The 18,341-nt window shown below is 38.6% G+C and overlaps 1 protein-coding gene across 4 annotated transcripts; it reads left to right on the top strand.

Annotated features, from left to right (window-relative positions):
- Positions 1-3,723: 3,723 nt before the first annotated feature.
- LOC143037427 (uncharacterized) lies at positions 3,724-15,901 on the top strand. Of its 4 annotated transcripts, none has more exons than XM_076205646.1 (5): positions 3,724-4,142; positions 4,256-4,474; positions 4,631-5,044; positions 5,163-6,014; positions 6,161-6,732. In XM_076205646.1, exons 1-5 carry the CDS (start codon positions 3,906-3,908, stop codon positions 6,614-6,616), a joined length of 2,178 nt encoding a protein of 725 aa, XP_076061761.1. In that variant the 5' UTR covers positions 3,724-3,905; the 3' UTR covers positions 6,617-6,732. The 4 variants fall into 4 exon arrangements, with proteins under 4 accessions (XP_076061761.1, XP_076061741.1, XP_076061751.1 ...); XM_076205626.1 differs by lacking the exons at positions 4,256-4,474; positions 4,631-5,044; positions 5,163-6,014; positions 6,161-6,732 and adding exons at positions 13,335-13,553; positions 13,689-14,147; positions 14,266-15,117; positions 15,268-15,901 and having other exon boundaries at positions 3,725-4,142; XM_076205636.1 differs by having other exon boundaries at positions 3,725-4,142; positions 4,586-5,044.
- The last annotated feature ends 2,440 nt before the right edge of the window (positions 15,902-18,341 follow it).

The raw sequence follows: 18,341 nt of genomic DNA, 5'->3' as shown, positions 1-18,341 counted from the left end.
TCATAATTTTCCATGAAAAATAAAATACGCATTCATGACACCCTATCCAGAAGCTGGTTATATTCTCAAAATAATCGACATTAGAATTTTTAAGTTGTTTTGATTTATTGCTGAATATTGTGAGGCAGTGTTCACCATAACAACAACCTGCTATACAGGTCGCGAGTTCGTTGTCGGCGATGCGTGAGACTGACGAGGACGAGCAGAGGTCGGCACCGGGCCAACAGATCTGCCTATGTCACAGCCTCAAGTTTGTTTATACTTTTTTCATAGCGAGTGACCAATAGTTCTCGAAATATCTGGAATGCGTGTACGATGCCATTGCTTCATTCCTCTTCATGCATGAGATGCATGACAGGTTTACATGTGTTTTCATTTTCCACCTTATATATTTATTTTCTTATAGCTTTCAATATACCTCTTTAGCTATTCATTGCTTAGTAATGCATTCAATTGATTGTTCATTTGTTCAGTCACTTGCTTACTATCTCTCCACTTGTTTTCTATTTGTACTAATATTTCATATGCATTTCGTTGTACATATACATATATACTCATATATTCATCTATTTATTTATTTGTTTATCTATCTATTCATCTATTTGTTTATCTACATATTTATTTAATCGTTTAATTATTTATCTACCTGTTTATCAATAATCTATTTACGCATCTTAAATGTTTATTTAACTGTTAACTTATTCATTTATTTATTTGTATGTTAGTATTTCCTTTATTCTTGTATTCCTAAATATATTTAATCCTCTGACTTAAAGGTTAACAACCAAGCCCAGGTGCACCTTTGCATTTTCTCTTTTATACTATAATTTATTTCAATGAGAACCTATCTTATTTCAAAAGTACTATTTGAGGGATATTTTTAAAGAAAATATTCGCCGTCTGCTAATCTGCATTCTAAAGCACAATATACAGCTCCATCTCTTGGTGTTAGTTCCGATGACGTCATGAGCAGTGTATCAACCCAAGGGTCCTGTAGCAAAACAGACAATATTCGGCAATTTTGAGAGATTTTTCATCGTCTTTTGAGTGTATTTTCGACTCTTTAAACATTTCTGATAACAGACAAGATGTGTGGATAGACGGCATAGTTATTCATTTCAAACCGGAATATCCCTTTGAAGAAGTTTTCATATTAGTGCACCATTCGTGCTTACCCGTGCACAGTTTGATTCTGCTTTGGTGTCTTAACGCATAAAAAAAGACAAATAAATAAATAAAATAAAGAACAGGGTTGTATACGTGATACGTTATTTCTTTATTCATAGTGTGCCCCTGCACAATCCTGCACCACGTTGACGCTACGCCTCCCAGATGCCACAAGGGTTGTAAACAATGGTGTCTACATCGTAATACAGGTAATTTTTTTTTTATCTTGGCCCAAGTGTGCCATTAAAAAGGTTAATTGTGACGATTTATTACTACTGGATAAATCTAATCATTCTTTATACAACAAGATAAATGTATGTTTTTAACTTTTTTTTACACACTGTATAAAAAAACACAAATATAGCTAAGAACAAAACATTCCGTTCCAGCAAATGACTTTGATTTCATTTATTCCTATACTGCACGGCCTTATTTAGCTAGTTATTAAGCTGTGATAATAATGAGCACTTAAACCTGAAATCAAGTTCCAGTATAGGTCCAATAAAAGAAAATTGCTGTTTCATATATTGTTTAATTAATATTGCTTCTCTGCCTCTGTCTGTCGGCCTGTGTGTGTGTGTGTGTCCACGTATGTGTAGCAGACTTAGTATGAGTCTGGACGTAACTCTTCACTCAGCTGATCTCTTGTGGGCGTAGACGAAATCATGACGTCACTAACCTCATATCGGCGTTCATTTGCCCCAGTCCATGACGAGGAAGTATGACGTCATACCTGCCCTGCTTGTAAAATCTGGAATAGTCCAGTGAACTGCTGCCAAGTGTTATGAAGGATATATTCTGGCTTTCTTAGATTATGCTTGTTCTATGTCCAGAATATTCCTTTTTGGATCTTTCTCTTCATTTAATCAGCCAGGGAAAAAATGGGTGGGTTAGATCAGGTCCGTTTTTTTCACAACTACTGAGAAAACATGAAAAACAATTGACACAAAAACTATGTCAGTATTTTCACCTTGCATATTTCTTTTAGCCCTAATCATGTGACAGTAAACACGACCTCGTAAGAAGGGTCAGCATCTGGAAGGTAAGAGAGTAGTGCCTTTACTGGAGTTTGGTGATGAAGTTGGTCACTTGCCCTGTCATTCCATGAACGAGTTTCTTCTTGTCAGACACCAAGTCACCCCGGTGGTACCTCGGGATCCTCCTCAAAATCTCTGCAATGTCGTTAACTTTTTTGTTAGCTATTGGGGTGCCCTGAATTGAATAAAGTTGTCTGGCTTTGACTATTCAAAACTTACAAATATTCTATTTAGAAAAAAATTGAAAGGGTTGAAATGTATATTTCACTATAGAAAATTAATCAAGATCAACAAATTTAGATTCCTCTTAGCTTAAGAAATTAGTGTGGTGGTAGCCAGGAGAAATTCTACACTCAGACACGTTCTTGTACAAATATAATTGAGTCACATGTAAGTTAGTTTATAAGTTCCTGTAGCCCTAGGTTAACACTCTAACTCTCTCTCTGACCCCCTTTCTGTCTTTTTCCTGTCTCTCCTATGATTAAGTAGATTCATTGATTTACCCATTTCTATATGTTCTTCTTTTTTCTACATCCCAAATGACTTTGTATCTTCTATTTTGTCACCAATGACTTTATCATAATGTTACTTTATTTCTGATTAGTTTATCTGACCTTTGTTATACTTTATAATCAATTCTATTCTAACTCCTGATTTTGGAATTCTAAGTTCTGCGTCTTCCTTATTCTCTTACAACAGTTTATCGTCCTGCTGAGTGATTACTTTATTGTGTCATCAGTCGCGATATGACTTCTTCCTTCACGCCTTTCTTATCTCTGGGACCCGTATTTCTGAGTGCGGTGTCTATTTCATCCAACAATACAATATAATACAATACAATACAATACAATACAATACAATACAATACAATACAATACAATACAATACAATACAATACAATACGTCATCGTCATCGTCATCGTCTTCGTCATCTTCATCGTCATCGTCATCGTCATTGTCAGTCATTGTCATTGTCATTGTCATTGTCATTGTCATTGCCATTGTCATTGTCATTGTCATTGTCATACAACACAATACAATACAATACAATACAATACAATACAATACAATACAATACAATACAATACAATACAATACAATACAATACAATACGTCATCATCATCGTCATTGTCATCGTCATCGTTATCGTCATCGTGTCATCGTCATTATGTCATAATTGTCACCATCGTCTTTGCCTTTTTTCTTCGTCTTCGTTTTCATTTTAATCTTGAAATTAATATCTTACAACCGGTGTACTCACCTTAGCTGCGTAGGAAACTCTTCCCAAATTAGGTCATCCAATGAAAGGATTCCCCTAAATATGTAGTTCTCAGATAAAACATAAAATTAGCTCATATGATATATAAAGTATGGAACAATTCATAGGTAATCATGCCATAATATCAACTCTACCAGGAAACATGGATACTATGAAGAACGAATAGTCTCGTGGGTGTGACGTAGGCAGACATCTTGGCTCAGTGCCGACCACCGCGCTATAAAACAGTCGCCCCTTCTCGCCACCGTCAGTCCACAGATCGACGAGACCGAACTCGCAAAGAAAGGGACCTCGAAGAACTCATCTTTTTCACGACTACATATACTTCATTCGGATTCATATAGTTTAACAGAGTTGTCATATAGTACCTGACATAGTGATTTGCTGAGTGCTTATCTAATCAAGAAGTTCATCACACAAAATGCCTGTACCAAGTCAAGAAGTGATCCTTCCCATCATCCCCACGGATCTCCGCTTCTTCCACGACTCCTTCTTTGAAGAGAGCCGTCGTCACTTCGAGAAGGCTGTCAAGGAGATCACAGAGAAATGCGGTCTGAGCTCAAAAGATCCTGTGTCCTCCTACAGAAGTCTGCGACAGAAGGAACTCAAGACAGACAACCAGGCAGTTTCAGTCACCGATGAAGTCAACGTCAGAAAGGTAAGGAGATTCCTCCTCGATGGAATTAATTCTTAGAAAGAAGCTTACAGTCTGGCAGTGAAATCAAGCGAATGACCTTCTGTGTAATGTGTTATTCTTTTCATCCTCTGTAGTTTGTGTTAGACGTGAAGGACTTCAGAGACGGCGAACTGTCCGTCAAGGTCGTGGATGACAGCGTAGTTACTGAAGGGCGGATCGAGAGGAAACAGGGTGGCTCAACCTCCACTCACAGCTTCCGTCAAAGATTCTCCCTTCCGAAGTCCGTGGACCTCGAGGCTGTCACGTCCACCATCTCCTCCGATGGAATCCTCACCATCACAGCTCCCAAAACGGTAAGTCGTCTTCTTATTTAGGGGGTCAGGAGGGAAATCTATATTCTTTAAGAAAATTAAACTATTCTAGATCAAGGGTATCTCTTCTTATTGGTTGTATATTATTTTCAGAAACAGCAGCAATCAGTCACTGAGAAACAAACATCTTTTATTCAGGAGAACAACTCTTCAGAGGTGAATGTAGTCAAGTCTTCAACCACAAATGCAGAGTCTCACACAGAATCACACAAAATTAATAAATACAACACCGACAATCAGTCGACATCCAGAAAGTCTACCCCCAAGCTTGATATCACGAAAGAAGTTCCAATACATGACATGACACGTGAAACCAAGGAGCTTGGACTTGAAACCCCACTCCCACTAGTACTACGAGGCTCCTTCTTCGACGATTCTTTCTTCAACCACGCACACAAGGACTTCGAGGCAGCTATGGAGAGTGTCCTACGAAGCCACGATATCGAAACCTCATCCATGGAAGCAAGGAAGAAGTACAGGTCCCTCCGCAAAGACAAACTTGTAGATGAAACTCAAGCAGTTACCATGTCCGAGGACGACACATATCACAAGGTAAGTTTGCTTACAAGAAGTCACCACAATTTCAGTACACATATTTGTATATTTTCTTTTTCTTTTTCAATGAAGACAATATGTGGTAATATAAGTATCTTTAACTGAATCCCTGCAGATCGTGTTGGACGTACAAGATTTCAAGGACGGTGACGTAACGGTCAAAGGCATCGGGAGGAGTTTGGTGGTGGAGGGAAGCGTGAAGAAGACCTCGGGTGGCTCCGTGTCCTCTCACTCTTTCCGTCGACGGTTTTCTTTGCCCAGTCAGGCTCACATCAGTGATGTTACAGCAGCGCTATCTTCCGACGGGATCCTCACAATATTAGTGAAAAAGAATATCAACGCACTCAAAGAAAGTGTAGTCGAAGTTTCCATTCCGATCGCTGGTAAGGCTGACCACCGAAGGAACGAGGCCAACTTGTGTGGTCAGAAGGACGAAGAAAAGAAGATGTCTGATATACAAACGCATCAGAAGGATCAGCAAAAGAAGAAGGAAGCTCCAAGTAAAGAAGAACCTATAGGAGTGAAGCCGCAGGACACTAAAAGAGAGGTGGGGCACCTTTTGGAGGAACTTCATGGGCAGGAGCATTCACGAGTTACAAAAGAACAGGAACAGAAAATCGAAGTTTGCGAGCAATCGAAAACTACCAAATCGCAAACCCTAAGTTCTCAGCAGCAAGAAACCAAAATGCATAGTAAATCAGACAAAGAAAAGGCAACTACCTCACTTGCTTTCCAATCTGAAGTCACAACACCACTTCCCATTGAAAATCGAGGAGACTTCTTCCAGGATCCTTTCTTCAGTAACAACCGCAAGGACTTCCAGTCGGCAGTGTCCACTGTCCTCGAAAAATATGGAATGAAATCTTCCATCGACGATGACTTGAAGTCCTACAAGGCTCTTCGTAAATCCATTTCCGTAGACGAAAGTCAAGCTGTACAGATCTCAAACGAAGAAACAGAGTATAAGGTAAGTAATGAAAATGTATACACGTAACAGTTTTGAATATTTTAAGACATCCATATGTTACAGAGTAAGACAATGAAATCTGATTAGCCAATTATAGATATTCTGTAATCATTGCGGTTATATAATTTCATTTTTTTCACTTGCAGGTGGTAATGGACATGAGCGACTTCGTGGAAGGGGAGGTGAAGGTGAAGGTTGATGGACAGAAGCTGGTGGTCGAAAGCAGCACTGAAAAGAAGGAAATCAATTCTTCGTCCAGCCGAAGCCTCCGTCGTTGTATTACTTTCCCGACCTTGGTGAACATGGAAGCCGTCACTTCAGCTCTCTCATCCGACGGCGTTCTCACCATCAAGGCACCAAAGAAGAAGGTTGTTTCCACAGTCCAAACGGAGGAATGTAACAAGGAGGAGGAGTCTCAAGTCACCACTTCTCCCAAGAAGATGCATGAGGGTCTCAGCACCATCATGAGGAATACCACCAAGACGACCAGTGGGTGGTCTGAGCAGAGCTCCTACCACGAGTCATGTTTTGTTGGGAAAATCAATCAAGAATCTTCTTCAAAAACTCTCCAGTCCACTTCTACATCCTCTAATATTGCTTAATGTGAAAAGTTATCTTTCTGTTGTGGATTTTTTACATTACTATATGTATTTATTAAAACGATGTTATTTTTTCAGATGTTATTTTTGTATACGTGAAATAAAATATATTTCCTGCACGGTGACTATATGGTTCTACCTTCTTATAGATGTAATTTTCTCATGAAAGTGATTGTAAGGAAATTAAGTCGTCCTACTTGAAGAAGAATAATGATGATATTTTGTTGGTAGATAATTAAAAGAGTGGAAAAGGAGATGGCAGATAGGACTGATAACATAAAATTGGGGTGGTTGGAGCACATGGAAAGAATGAGTGAAGAAAGATTAGCAAAGGAGGTGTGAAAGGGAGAGGAGGGAGTGAAGTTGAGGGGACAATCGAGGATGAGACGGATGGATAGGGTGAAATGGGTTTTGAGCAAGATGGAAATGTTTGTAGAGCAAAGAAGGGAGAAGGCATGAGATAGGGGTGAGTGAAAAATAGCTGTGTATAGATAATTCTGTGATGCAAATATGGGAGGGGGTGGGGGATGAAGGTAAGTAGTGAATGATTATATGTGAACGATATTTTGACGCAGCTCTAATGGATTTCTCCCCGTCTTCTCTTTGTGAGTACGGGAAGACGGAGAAGGCGGGTGCATCACCGATTAAGTGAAGCGGCCTTGGTGTGGATATACTGTGTTTCGCTGCATTGCTTCTCATCCAGGGCAGTGGGCGGGATGCAGGGATGACCCGTCATCCACGAGGAGCTAAGATGAGATGTAAGAAAACGGTGGTGGACGGGAGTGGAATAGTCGAGAGTGAAATGAGTGGGAGTGGATGCGTGCCTTTCAACTTTGCTACCTCCCATGTATCCGAGAAAGAGCTTTTGGTATATACACTAGATAGAGAGTGGGAATTAACACAGTTGGGAGTTGGAAGGTTTAGGAAACAGGTTTATTTTCATTGTTATTATTCGACTGAACATTTCAGTAATTTGTATATTTCTTCTTCCTGCTGGTACGCGGTGTTATTTAACTGCAGGAAAATAGATACCCAAAGGACTAGTAATCAAATGTCTGACTCACAATAAAAATAGATAATGAGGAGTTTGTCAGGAGGCACCTGTCTCCACCTAGACTTCGACTTTCACTTATAAATCTGATCGGATTGCCATCTCAAGTAGCTATCACTGCTACCCGTTGACTATGTTGTATGTAAATGCATCAATATAGAAATACAACAATAGTGGTGCCTTCATGATAGTGGAACACAAACTATATCAAAGTTACCAGGAAACAATAACAATATGGTGACTCAAGCTATAAGAATACATTTAAGTTACCACGTTATTTTCTACGACTTTTGGAGTTAATGGCATTCTTCCGTTAAGCTAACACATTTATGGTACAAGTAAAGTATCGGTAGTAATGATTGCAGATCAGTAGATTTACTTATCTAAGAGGAAACCATATACCAAAAGAGATAGAAAAATGTATTTATGTAAATCTAAACAGAAAGGAAATTAGGTAACTAGTAGTTTCCAAACGTGTGCGTACCTCAAAGGGTTCTCGCGCAAATTTCAGGACACCAGTTATTCTTTCTTAAACGATCGGTTTTTAGTTTAGAATGATGTTTTCTTTATCATTCCTAACTGATCCTAACGATTCACAATAATATATTTCTATTAGTAGATTAAATATCGAATCAATAGTTTGCCATTTGCCAAACGTGTGCATACCTGAAAGGGTGCTCCAGTTATTCTTTCCTAAACAATCAGTGTATAGTTTGGAGTCATGTTTTCTTCATCTTTTCTAAATGATTCTAAAGGTCCATAATATATTTCTATCTGTAGAATGAAAAGTATTCATTGATTAGTTTGCAAGATAGACATATGGAAAAACTTCATCGCGGGGAACACAATACAATTAGTCATGAGTAGGGAGTACGATCTTTATTTTTTTCACCAATGTACTAGAATTAGCAAGAGGTCTGTAAGAGGCCGGTAGATTATGGTAGACATTTAGGTAGATGGAGGGGTAGGTGGAAATATTATTCATTTTATTACTTAGATATTTTGAAACAATGGGCGATAGGAAGTGCAGAGTTGCATATTCTCGCTTGCCGTCTGGTGTTTTGTAAACATAGGGTAGGGTATCGATAGAGTGCTGATATGACGAAATGTACACATTCTAAGCCACGTTATGCTTGAGACAGAGTGCTTGCGTAAACAGTATTGTTTGAGACAGTATAACAGCCTTTCTGATTGGAGAAAAGGGTGGAGGAGAGAAATTATTGGTGCATGGAGGTAAAGCCACGCCCTTAAAGGGTGGCACTTATTTGTAACGTTCAAATTTATTGGATTAATTAAATAGTGACGTCGGAGCAGACCTGGCTTGGTGGATGTGCAAGGATCCCAAGTGGGAGTCCCTTGGTGTAGCTTGAATAATCAAGTGTAAATAATTGGAAGAAAAGAAGAAAACGATATCTCCATTTTGATTCACCCCATCAAGTAACATTACGAACTGGTTATAGAAGATTTGGTGGAAGAATACTTAAGAGAAGGAAGAGGTATGGGCCCTACAGTCACATAAGTGACTAAAGTGTTAGTGGCAGTGGAGCTAATAGGTCGAAACAGTGTATAACGAAGAATTGAATCTGCAAAGCGACTATGGAACTATGGCACTTTTCCTTTTATAATGGATGTGGCCAAGTCAAAGCACACCTGCACTTGTAAGTAAGTTGAATAAAAAAGAAATCAACCATCTCTCTAATCTAAGTTTCTTTGGGACGAAAGAACTCCCCCTGTCCGTCACAATGCTTGGATCAAAAGTAGAGCATAGTTGAACTCGGTTTACCCACATCTTTACACCAAATTATGAAATACAGGGAATGGAACATTAAACGGCCCAAAATTCGCAGGCAAACAGTTGAAAAAATATTTTTTTCAAGGAACATGGATAGTAGCCGATTGTGCTTTGTATTTCGAAATGGATCATAAATGGTGCCAAATGCAGATAATGAAAAGGTAGATTCTGGAAATGAACATCCCTTATTATGAAAGAAAATGTATATAATTCACAAAACAAAATTAATTTATCTAGGCTGTCAAGAAAAATAAGATTCGTGGCAGTTTCACAATTAAACAGCCTTTCGGTCAGGATTAGTATTGAGATATTTTTGTAGAGTATGAAGCACACTGTCACATACAAGATATCGGTTTACAACTCTTTTTTAAAACAATTTAGAAAAAATAATGTTAATTTTTCCCAACAGAAATATTATTCCACTTTTTATGATACTAATAACGCAATACGTTTGAATAAATTAGATTAGACCATAATGTAATTTTCTCACAATAATTGTTTTGATAGCCTACCGAGCTTGCTGTAAAAATAATTTATAACACAGAGGTTTCATAATTTTCTGTGTGAATAAAATACGCATTCATGACACCGTATCCAGAAGCTGATTATATTTTCAAACTAATCGTCATTAGAATATTTCAATTGTTTTGATTTATTGATGAATACTGTGCGGCAGTGTTCACCATAACAACAACCTGCTACACAGTTTGCGGGTTCGTTGTAGGCGATGCGTGAGACTGACGAGGACAGGTAGAGGTCGGCACTGGGCCAACAGATCTGCCTACGTCACAACCTCAAGTTTGTTTATACTTTTTTTTATAGCGAGTGACCAATAGTTCTCGAAATATCTGGAATGTGTGCACGTTGCCAATGATTCATTGCTCTTCATGCATGAGATGTATGACAGATTTACATGTGTTTTCATTTTCCACCTTATATTTCATCAACTTATCTATTTATTTTGTTATAGCTTTCAATATACCTCTTTAGCTATTCATTGTTTAGTAATGCATTCAATTGATTTTTTATTTGTTCAGTTATCTGCTTATTATCTATCCAATTACTTATTCTACAATTGCTCTTATGTTTTATATCTATTTCATTATACATATACATATATACTCACATACTCATCTATTTATTTATTGATCTATCTATTCATCTATTTGTTTATCTACATACTTATTTAATAATTTATCTATCTATCTACCTGTTTATCAATAATCCATTTATGTATTTTGAATGTTTATTTAACTCTTAACTTATTCATTTACTTGCTTGTATGTTAGTATTTCCTTTATTCATGGACTCCTAAATATATTTAATCTTCTGACTTCAAGGGTAACCACAAAGCCCAAGAACATCTTTGCATTTTCTCTTTTGTAATGTTATCTATTTCCACGAGAACTAAAAGTACTATATGAGGGATTTTTTGACGAAAATGTTCGTCGTCTGCTAATCTGCATTCTAAAGCACAACATACAGCTCCATCTCTTGGTGTTCGTTCCCATGACGTCATGAGTTGTGTACCAACCAAAGGGTCCTGTAGAAAAACAGACAATATTAAGCGATATTGAAACATTTTTCATCGTATTCTGGGGGTAATCTGGAGTCTTTACATATTTCTGACAACAGCCATGATGTGTGGATAGACGGCATAGTTATTAATTTTGAATCGGAATGTCTCTCTCAAGAAATTTACATATTAGTGTATCACTCGTGCTTACCCATGCGCAGTTTTATTCCGCAATAGTGTCTTTGTGCACTTAAAAAGATAAATAAACAAATAAAATATGGAACAGGGTAGTATACAGTGTACCTCCCAGAAGCCACAAGGTTTGTAAACTATGGTGTGTACAACGTAATACATTTTTTTTCATCTCGGCCCACGTGTGCCATTAAAATTGTTAACTGTGACGAATTGTTACTACTGGATAAATCTAATCATTCTTTACACACTGTATAAAAATAATACACCACAAATATCGTTAAAAACATACAGTTCCGTTCCAGCAAATTAATTTGTCTTCGTTTATTCCCATACTGCACACCCTTATCTAGTCAGGTATTAAGCTGTGACAATAGCGAGCATAGCAAACTGAAATTAACCAGTATAGGTCTAATAAAAGAAAATTACTGTTTCCTATATTGTTTATTTTTGTTTCTCTGTCTGTCTGTCTGTCTATCTGTGTGTCCGCGTATGTGTGGAAGACTTGATATGAGTCTGGGCGTAACTCTTCACTCAGCTGATCTGTTGTGGGCGTAGACGAAATCATGACGTCACTCACCTTATATGGGCGTTCATATGCTCCAGTCCATGACGAGTAGGTATGACGTCACACCTGCCCTGCTTCTAACTTCTGGAATAGTCCAGTGAATTGTGAAAGAAAAATGTCTGCTTCCAAGTATTATGAAGCACTGATTCTGGCTTCCTTAGATTGTGCTTGTTCCATGTCCAGAACATTCCCTTTTGAATCTTTCTCTTCATTTAATGAACCAGAAAAAAAAAGTTGGGTTAGATCAGGGTAGGTTACGTTTTTGTTTGTTTGTGTTTGTGTTTGTGTGTGTGTGTGTGTGTGTGTGTGTGTGTGTGTGTGTGTGTGTGTGTGTGTGTGTGTGTGTGTGTGTGTGTGTGTGTGTGTATGAATGTGTGAATGGGGTATTTGGGGTTTAACCAACGTGTTCGACAACCAAATACCCCGTTCACACGTTCACACATCACTTATCACTTTAAACATGTGTCTGTCGAACCGCGTTCGACGAGCCGTTAGTCTGTGTAAACTCCCTCTAAAGCTTTTCTCTTTAGCTGATGGTTTAACTTAGGGAAAAAAAAAGTTTCGATCAATCAAAACTTTTTTTTTCCAGAAATTGTTTATCAGCTAAATATTCTCTTACTCCTCCTTCTCCTCATCATCATTATCATAATCACCATTGTAGTCATTGTTTTCACCATCATCAATGTCATTTTCTTCATCCTCGTCGTCATTGTCATCGTCATCATCATGGTGACATAATTGTCAGGATAGTCTTCGCCTTTTTATTCGTTTTCGTTTTTATTTTTGTCTGTGAAATTAGATCCTTATAACCGTTGTACTGATGTTCGTTGCATAGGAAACTTTACCCATATTAGGTCATCCAATGGAAGGATTCCCCTAAATATGTAGTATTGAGATAAACATGAAATCAGGTGATATGAGGTATAAAGTGTAGGACAAGCAAAATGTAACAATAACATATTCATACAAGAAAATGGGTACTGAGAGGAAAGAATAATCTCGTGGGTGTGACGTAGGTAGACATCTTGGCTCAGTGCCGACCACCGCGCTATAAAACAGTCGCTCCTTCTAGCCACCGCCAGTTCACACATCGACGACACCGAAGTCGCAAAGAAACAGACCTCGAAGAACTCATCTTTTTCACGACTACACTTACTTCATTCGGATTCATATAGTGTAACAGAGTCGTCATATAGTACCTGACATAGTGATTTGCTGAGTGTTTATCTAATCAAGAACTTCATCACACAAAATGCCTGTACCAAGTCAAGAAGTGATCCTTCCCATCATCCCCACGGATCTCCGCTTCTTCCACGACTCCTTCTTCGAAGAGAGCCGTCGTCACTTCGAGATGGCCGTCAAGGAGATCACAGAGAAATGCGGTCTGAGCTCAAAAGATCCTGTATCCTCCTACAGAAGTCTGCGACAGAAGGAACTCAAGACAGATAACCAGGCAGTTTCAGTCACCGATGAAGTCAACACCAGAAAGGTAAGGAGATTCCTCCTCTATGGAATTAATTCTTAGAAAGAAGCTTACAGTCTGGCAGTGAAATCAAACGAATGATCTTCTGTGTAATGTTATATTCTTTTCATTTTCTGTAGTTTGTGTTAGACGTCAAGGACTTCAGGGACGGCGAACTGTCCGTCAAGGTCGTGGATGACAGCGTAGTTACTGAAGGGCGGATCGAGAGGAAACAGGGTGGCTCATCCTCCACTCACAGCTTCCGTCAAAGATTCTCCCTTCCGAAGTCCGTGGACCTCGAGGCTGTCACGTCCACCATCTCCTCCGATGGAATCCTCACCATCACAGCTCCCAAAACGGTAAGTCGTCTTCCTATTTAGGGGGTCAGGAGGGAAATGTATATTCTAAAAAAAAAAAAAAAAAAAAAAAAAAAAAAAAAAACTATTCTAGATATTCAAATATGTATCTTCTTACTGGTTGTATATTATTTTCAGAAGCAACGGCAATCAGTCACTGAGAAACAAAAAAAATTTAATCAGAAGAACAGCTCTTCAGAGGTGAATGTAATCAAGTCTTCAACCACAAATACGGAATCTCACACAGAATCACACAAGATTAATAAATACAACACCGACAATCAGTCGACATCCAGAAAGTCTACCCCCAAGCTTGATATCACGAAAGAAGTCCCAAACCATGACATGATAAGTGACACAAAGAAGCTTGCACTTGAAACCCCACTCCCACTCGTACTACGAGGCTCCTTCTTCGACGATTCTTTCTTCAACCACGCACACAAGGACTTCGAGGCAGCCATGGAGAGTGTCCTACGAAGCCACGATATCGAAACCTCATCCATGGAAGCAAGGAAGAAGTACAGGTCCCTCCGCAAAGACAAACTTGTAGATGAAACTCAAGCAGTTACCATGTCCGAGGACGACACATATCACAAGGTAAGTTTGCTTACAAGAAGTCACCACAATTTCAGTACACATATTTATATATTTTCTTTTTCTTTTTCAATGAAGACAACATGTGGTAATATAAGTAATTTTCATTAAATCCCTGCAGATCGTGTTGGACGTACAAGATTTCAAGGACGGTGACGTGACGGTCAAAGGCGTCGGAAGGAGTTTGGTGGTGGAGGGAAGCGTGAAGAAGACCTCGAGTGGCTCCGTGTCCTCTCACTCTTTCCGTCGACGGTTTTCTTTGCCCAGTCAGGCTCACATCAGTGATGTTACAGCAGCGCTATCTTCCGACGGGATTCTCACAATATTAGTGAAAAAGAATATCAACGCACTCAAAGAAAGTGCAGTTGAAGTTTCCATTCCGATAGCTGGTAAGGCTGACTATCAAGAGAACGAGGCCAACTCGTGTAGTCAGAAGAACGAAGAAAAGAAGATGTCTTATCTAGAAACGCTTCAGAAGGATCAGGAAAAGAAGAAGGAAGCTCCAAGTAAAGAAGAGCCTATAGGAATGAAGGCGCGGGACACTAAAAGTGAAGTGGGGCACCTTTTGAAGGAACTTCATGGGCAGGAGCATTCACGAGTTACAAAAGAACAGGAGCAGAAAATCGAAATTTGTGAGCAATTGAAAACTACCAAATCGCAAACCCTAAGTTCTCAGCAGCAAGAAACCAAAATGCACAGTAAATCAGACAAAGAAAAGGCAACTATCTCACTTGCCTTCCAATCTGAAGTCACAACACCACTTCCCATTGAAAATCGAGGAGACTTCTTCCAGGATCCTTTCTTCAGTAACGACCGCAAGAACTTCCAGTCAGCAGTGTCCACTATCCTCGAAAGACATGGAATGAAATCCTCTATCGACGATGACTTGAAGTCCTATAAGGCTCTTCGCAAATCTATTTCAGTAGACGAAAGTCAAGCTGTACGGATCTCGAACGAAGAAACAGAGTACAAGGTAAGTAATGAAAATCTATTCACGTCACAGCATTGCATAATTTGAAGACATCCATAGGATACAGAGTAAGAGAATGGAATCAGATTAGCCAATTATAGATATTCCGTAATCATTGCGATTATACAATTTCATTTTTTTTTTCACTTGCAGGTGGTAATGGACATGAGCGACTTCGTGGAAGGGGAGGTAAAGGTGAAGGTTGATGGTCAGAAGCTGGTGGTCGAAAGCAGCACTGAAAAGAAGGAAAGCAATTCTTCGTCCAGCCGAAGCTTCCGTCGTTGTATTACTTTCCCGACCTTGGTGAACATGGAAGCCGTCACTTCGGCTCTCTCCTCCGACGGCGTCCTAACCATCACGGCACCAAAGAAGAAGGTTGTTTCCACAGTCCAAACGGAGGAATGTAACAAGGAGGAGGACAAGTCTCGAGTCACCACTATTCCCAACAAGGTGCATGAGGGTCTCAGCACCATCATGAGGAATACCACAAAGACAACCAGTGGATGGTCCGAGCAGAGCTCCTACCACGAGTCGTCTTTTGTTGGGAAAATCAATCACGAATCTTCTTCAAAAACTCTCCAGTCCACTTCTACATCATCTAATATTGCTTAATGTGAAAAGTTATCTTTCCGTTGTCGATTTATTACATTGTGCTTTCCTCAGTCCAAGTAGAAACCAGAGAAATTTGGACTCATACATGATTCTCCTTACTATGAGTATTTATTGAAACGATGTTATTTTTTCAGATGTTATTTTTGTATACGTGAAATAAAATATATTTCCTGCACGATGACTATTTGGTTCTTCCTTTATATAGATGTGATTTTCTCATGAAGGTGATTGTAAGGAAATTTAGTCGTCCCACTTGAAAAAGAAGAATAATGATATTTTGTCTGTAGATAATTAAAACAGTGGCAAAGACAATGGCAGATAGAACTAATGAAAGAATATTTAGGTGGTTGGAACACATGGAAAGAATGAGTGAAGAAAGATTAGTAAAAGAAATGTGAAAGGCAGAGGAGGGAGTGAAGTTGAGGGGACAACCGAGGATGAGAAGGATGGATAGGGTGAAAGGGGTTTTGAGCAATAGGGAAATGTCTGTAGAGCAAGGAAGGGAGAAAACAGGAGTGAAGAATAACTGTGTCTAGATAATTCTATGATTCAAAGATGGGAGGGGGTGGGGGATGAGGGTGAGTAGGGAGTCATTATGTGTAAATGATATTTTGACACAGCTCGAAGGGATTTTCCCCCGTCTTCTCTTTGTGTGGAGGGGGAGACAGAGAAGGCGGGTGTATCACCGATTAAGTGAAGCGGGTTTGCTGTGGATATGATGTGTTTCGCTGCATTGCTTCTCATCCAGGGCAGTGGGCGGGATGCAGGGATGACCCGTCATCCACGAGGAGCTAAGATGAGATTTTAGAAAAGGGCGGTGGATGGGAGTGGAATGGTCGAGAGTGAAATGAGTGGGAGTGGATACAAGCCTTTTGACTTGGGTACCTCGCATATGTCCGGAAAAGAGCTATTGGTATGTACAGTAGATAGAGGGAATTAAAACAGTTGGGGTTTGTAAGGTGTAGGAAACTGGTTTACTTCCATTGTTAATACACAAGAACTTTTCAGTATTTTGTATATTTATTCTTCCTGCTGGCGGGCGGTGTTATTTAGCTATAGGAAAATAGATATCTAAAGGACTAGTAATTAAATGTTTGATTGACTCACAATAAAAATAGATGATGAGGAGTTTATCAGGAGGCACCTGTATCTGCCCAAAGACTTCGACTTTCATTTATAAATCTGATCGGATTGCCATCTCAGGTAGCTATCACTGCTACCCGTTGTCCATGTTGAATGTAAATGCATCAATGTAGAAATACAACAATAATAGTGCTTGCGTGATAGTGGAACACAAACCCTATCAATGTTGCCAGGAAACAATAATAATATGTTGATTCAAGTTATAAAAATACATTTAAATTACCACGTTATTTTCTACGACTTTTGGAGTTAATGACATTGTTCCGTTAAGCTAACGCGTTTATGGTACAGGTGAAGTATCGGTAGTAATGATTACAGATCTGTTGATAGGGTGCTGGCAGTAATCATTTTCGCAGTAGAATTACTTTTCTAAGAGGGACCCAAATGCCGGACAAGAGGTAAAAAAAAAAAGAAAAAAAAAAAGAAAAAAAAAAAATGCATTTATGTGAATCTAAACGAAAAGGATATTAAATGACTAACAGTTCCCAAACATGAGCGTGAATTTCAGGGCACCAGTTATTCTTTCTTAAACAATCGTTTTTTAGTTTAGAATGATGTTTTCTTTATCATTTCTAACTGATTCTAACGATTCACAATAATATATTTTTATCAATAGGTTAAAAATCGAATCAATAGTTTGCCAGTTCCCAAACGTGTGGATACCCGAAAGAGTGCTCCAGTTATTCTTTCCTAAACAATCGGTGTATATTTTGGAGTCAAAGCACACATGCGCTTATAAGTAAATTGAATAAATGTAAGAAAAAAATCAACCAACTCTCTCATCTAAGTTTCTTTGAAACGAAAGACCTCCCCCTTGATCGCCACACAGCTTGGGTCAAAAGTAGCTCATCGAGACAGTTCTTCCACAGGAGTACCCCATAGTTGAACTCTGTTTACCGACATACCTCCACCAAATTATGAAATACAGGGAATGGAAAATTAGACGGTCCAAAATTCGTAGGCAAACCGTTATTTTATTTTTTATTTATCATTATTATTATTTTTTTTTTAAGGAAGATGTATAGTAGCTGTTTGTGTTGGGTAGTTCGAAATGGACAGTCCAAATAGTGCCAAATACAGACAATAAAAAGGTAGATTCTGGAAATGAAAGCCCTATATTCTAAAACAAAATGTATATAATTCACAAAACAAAACAAAATTGTCTAGGCTGTTAAGAAAAATAAGATTTTTGGCAGTTTCACAATTAATCAGCCTTTCGGTCAGGATTAACATTGACATATTTTTGTAGAGTATGAAACCCACTGTCACATACAAGATCGATGTATAACTCTTTTTTAAAACAACTTAGAAAATATAATGTTCATTTTTCCCAACAGAAATATTATTCCACTTTTCATGATACTAATAACGTAATACGTTCGAATAAATTAAATTGGACCATAATGTAATCTAACCTACAATAATTGTTTTGATAGCCTACCGAGCTTGCTGTAAAAATAATTTAACACAGA

The sequence above is a fragment of the Oratosquilla oratoria genome, chromosome 2 (genome assembly GCF_046742065.1).
Source record: "Oratosquilla oratoria isolate Oo_2021 chromosome 2, ASM4674206v1, whole genome shotgun sequence".
In the NCBI taxonomy this organism is placed as follows: Eukaryota; Metazoa; Arthropoda; class Malacostraca; order Stomatopoda; family Squillidae; genus Oratosquilla; species Oratosquilla oratoria.
Note: the sequence above shows the minus strand (reverse complement) of the source record. Positions and strands in the feature narration are given on the sequence as shown.

Excerpts from the sequence above, each read along its gene's own strand:
- LOC143037427 (XM_076205626.1), top strand. The coding sequence starts at position 3,906 with ATGCCTGTACCAAGTCAAGAAGTGATCCTTCCCATCATCCCCACGGAT. Across the intron at positions 13,554-13,688 it reads CCATCACAGCTCCCAAAACG|AAGCAACGGCAATCAGTCAC; the intron begins GTAAGTCGTCTT and ends TATTATTTTCAG. Across the intron at positions 14,148-14,265 it reads AGGACGACACATATCACAAG|ATCGTGTTGGACGTACAAGA; the intron begins GTAAGTTTGCTT and ends AAATCCCTGCAG.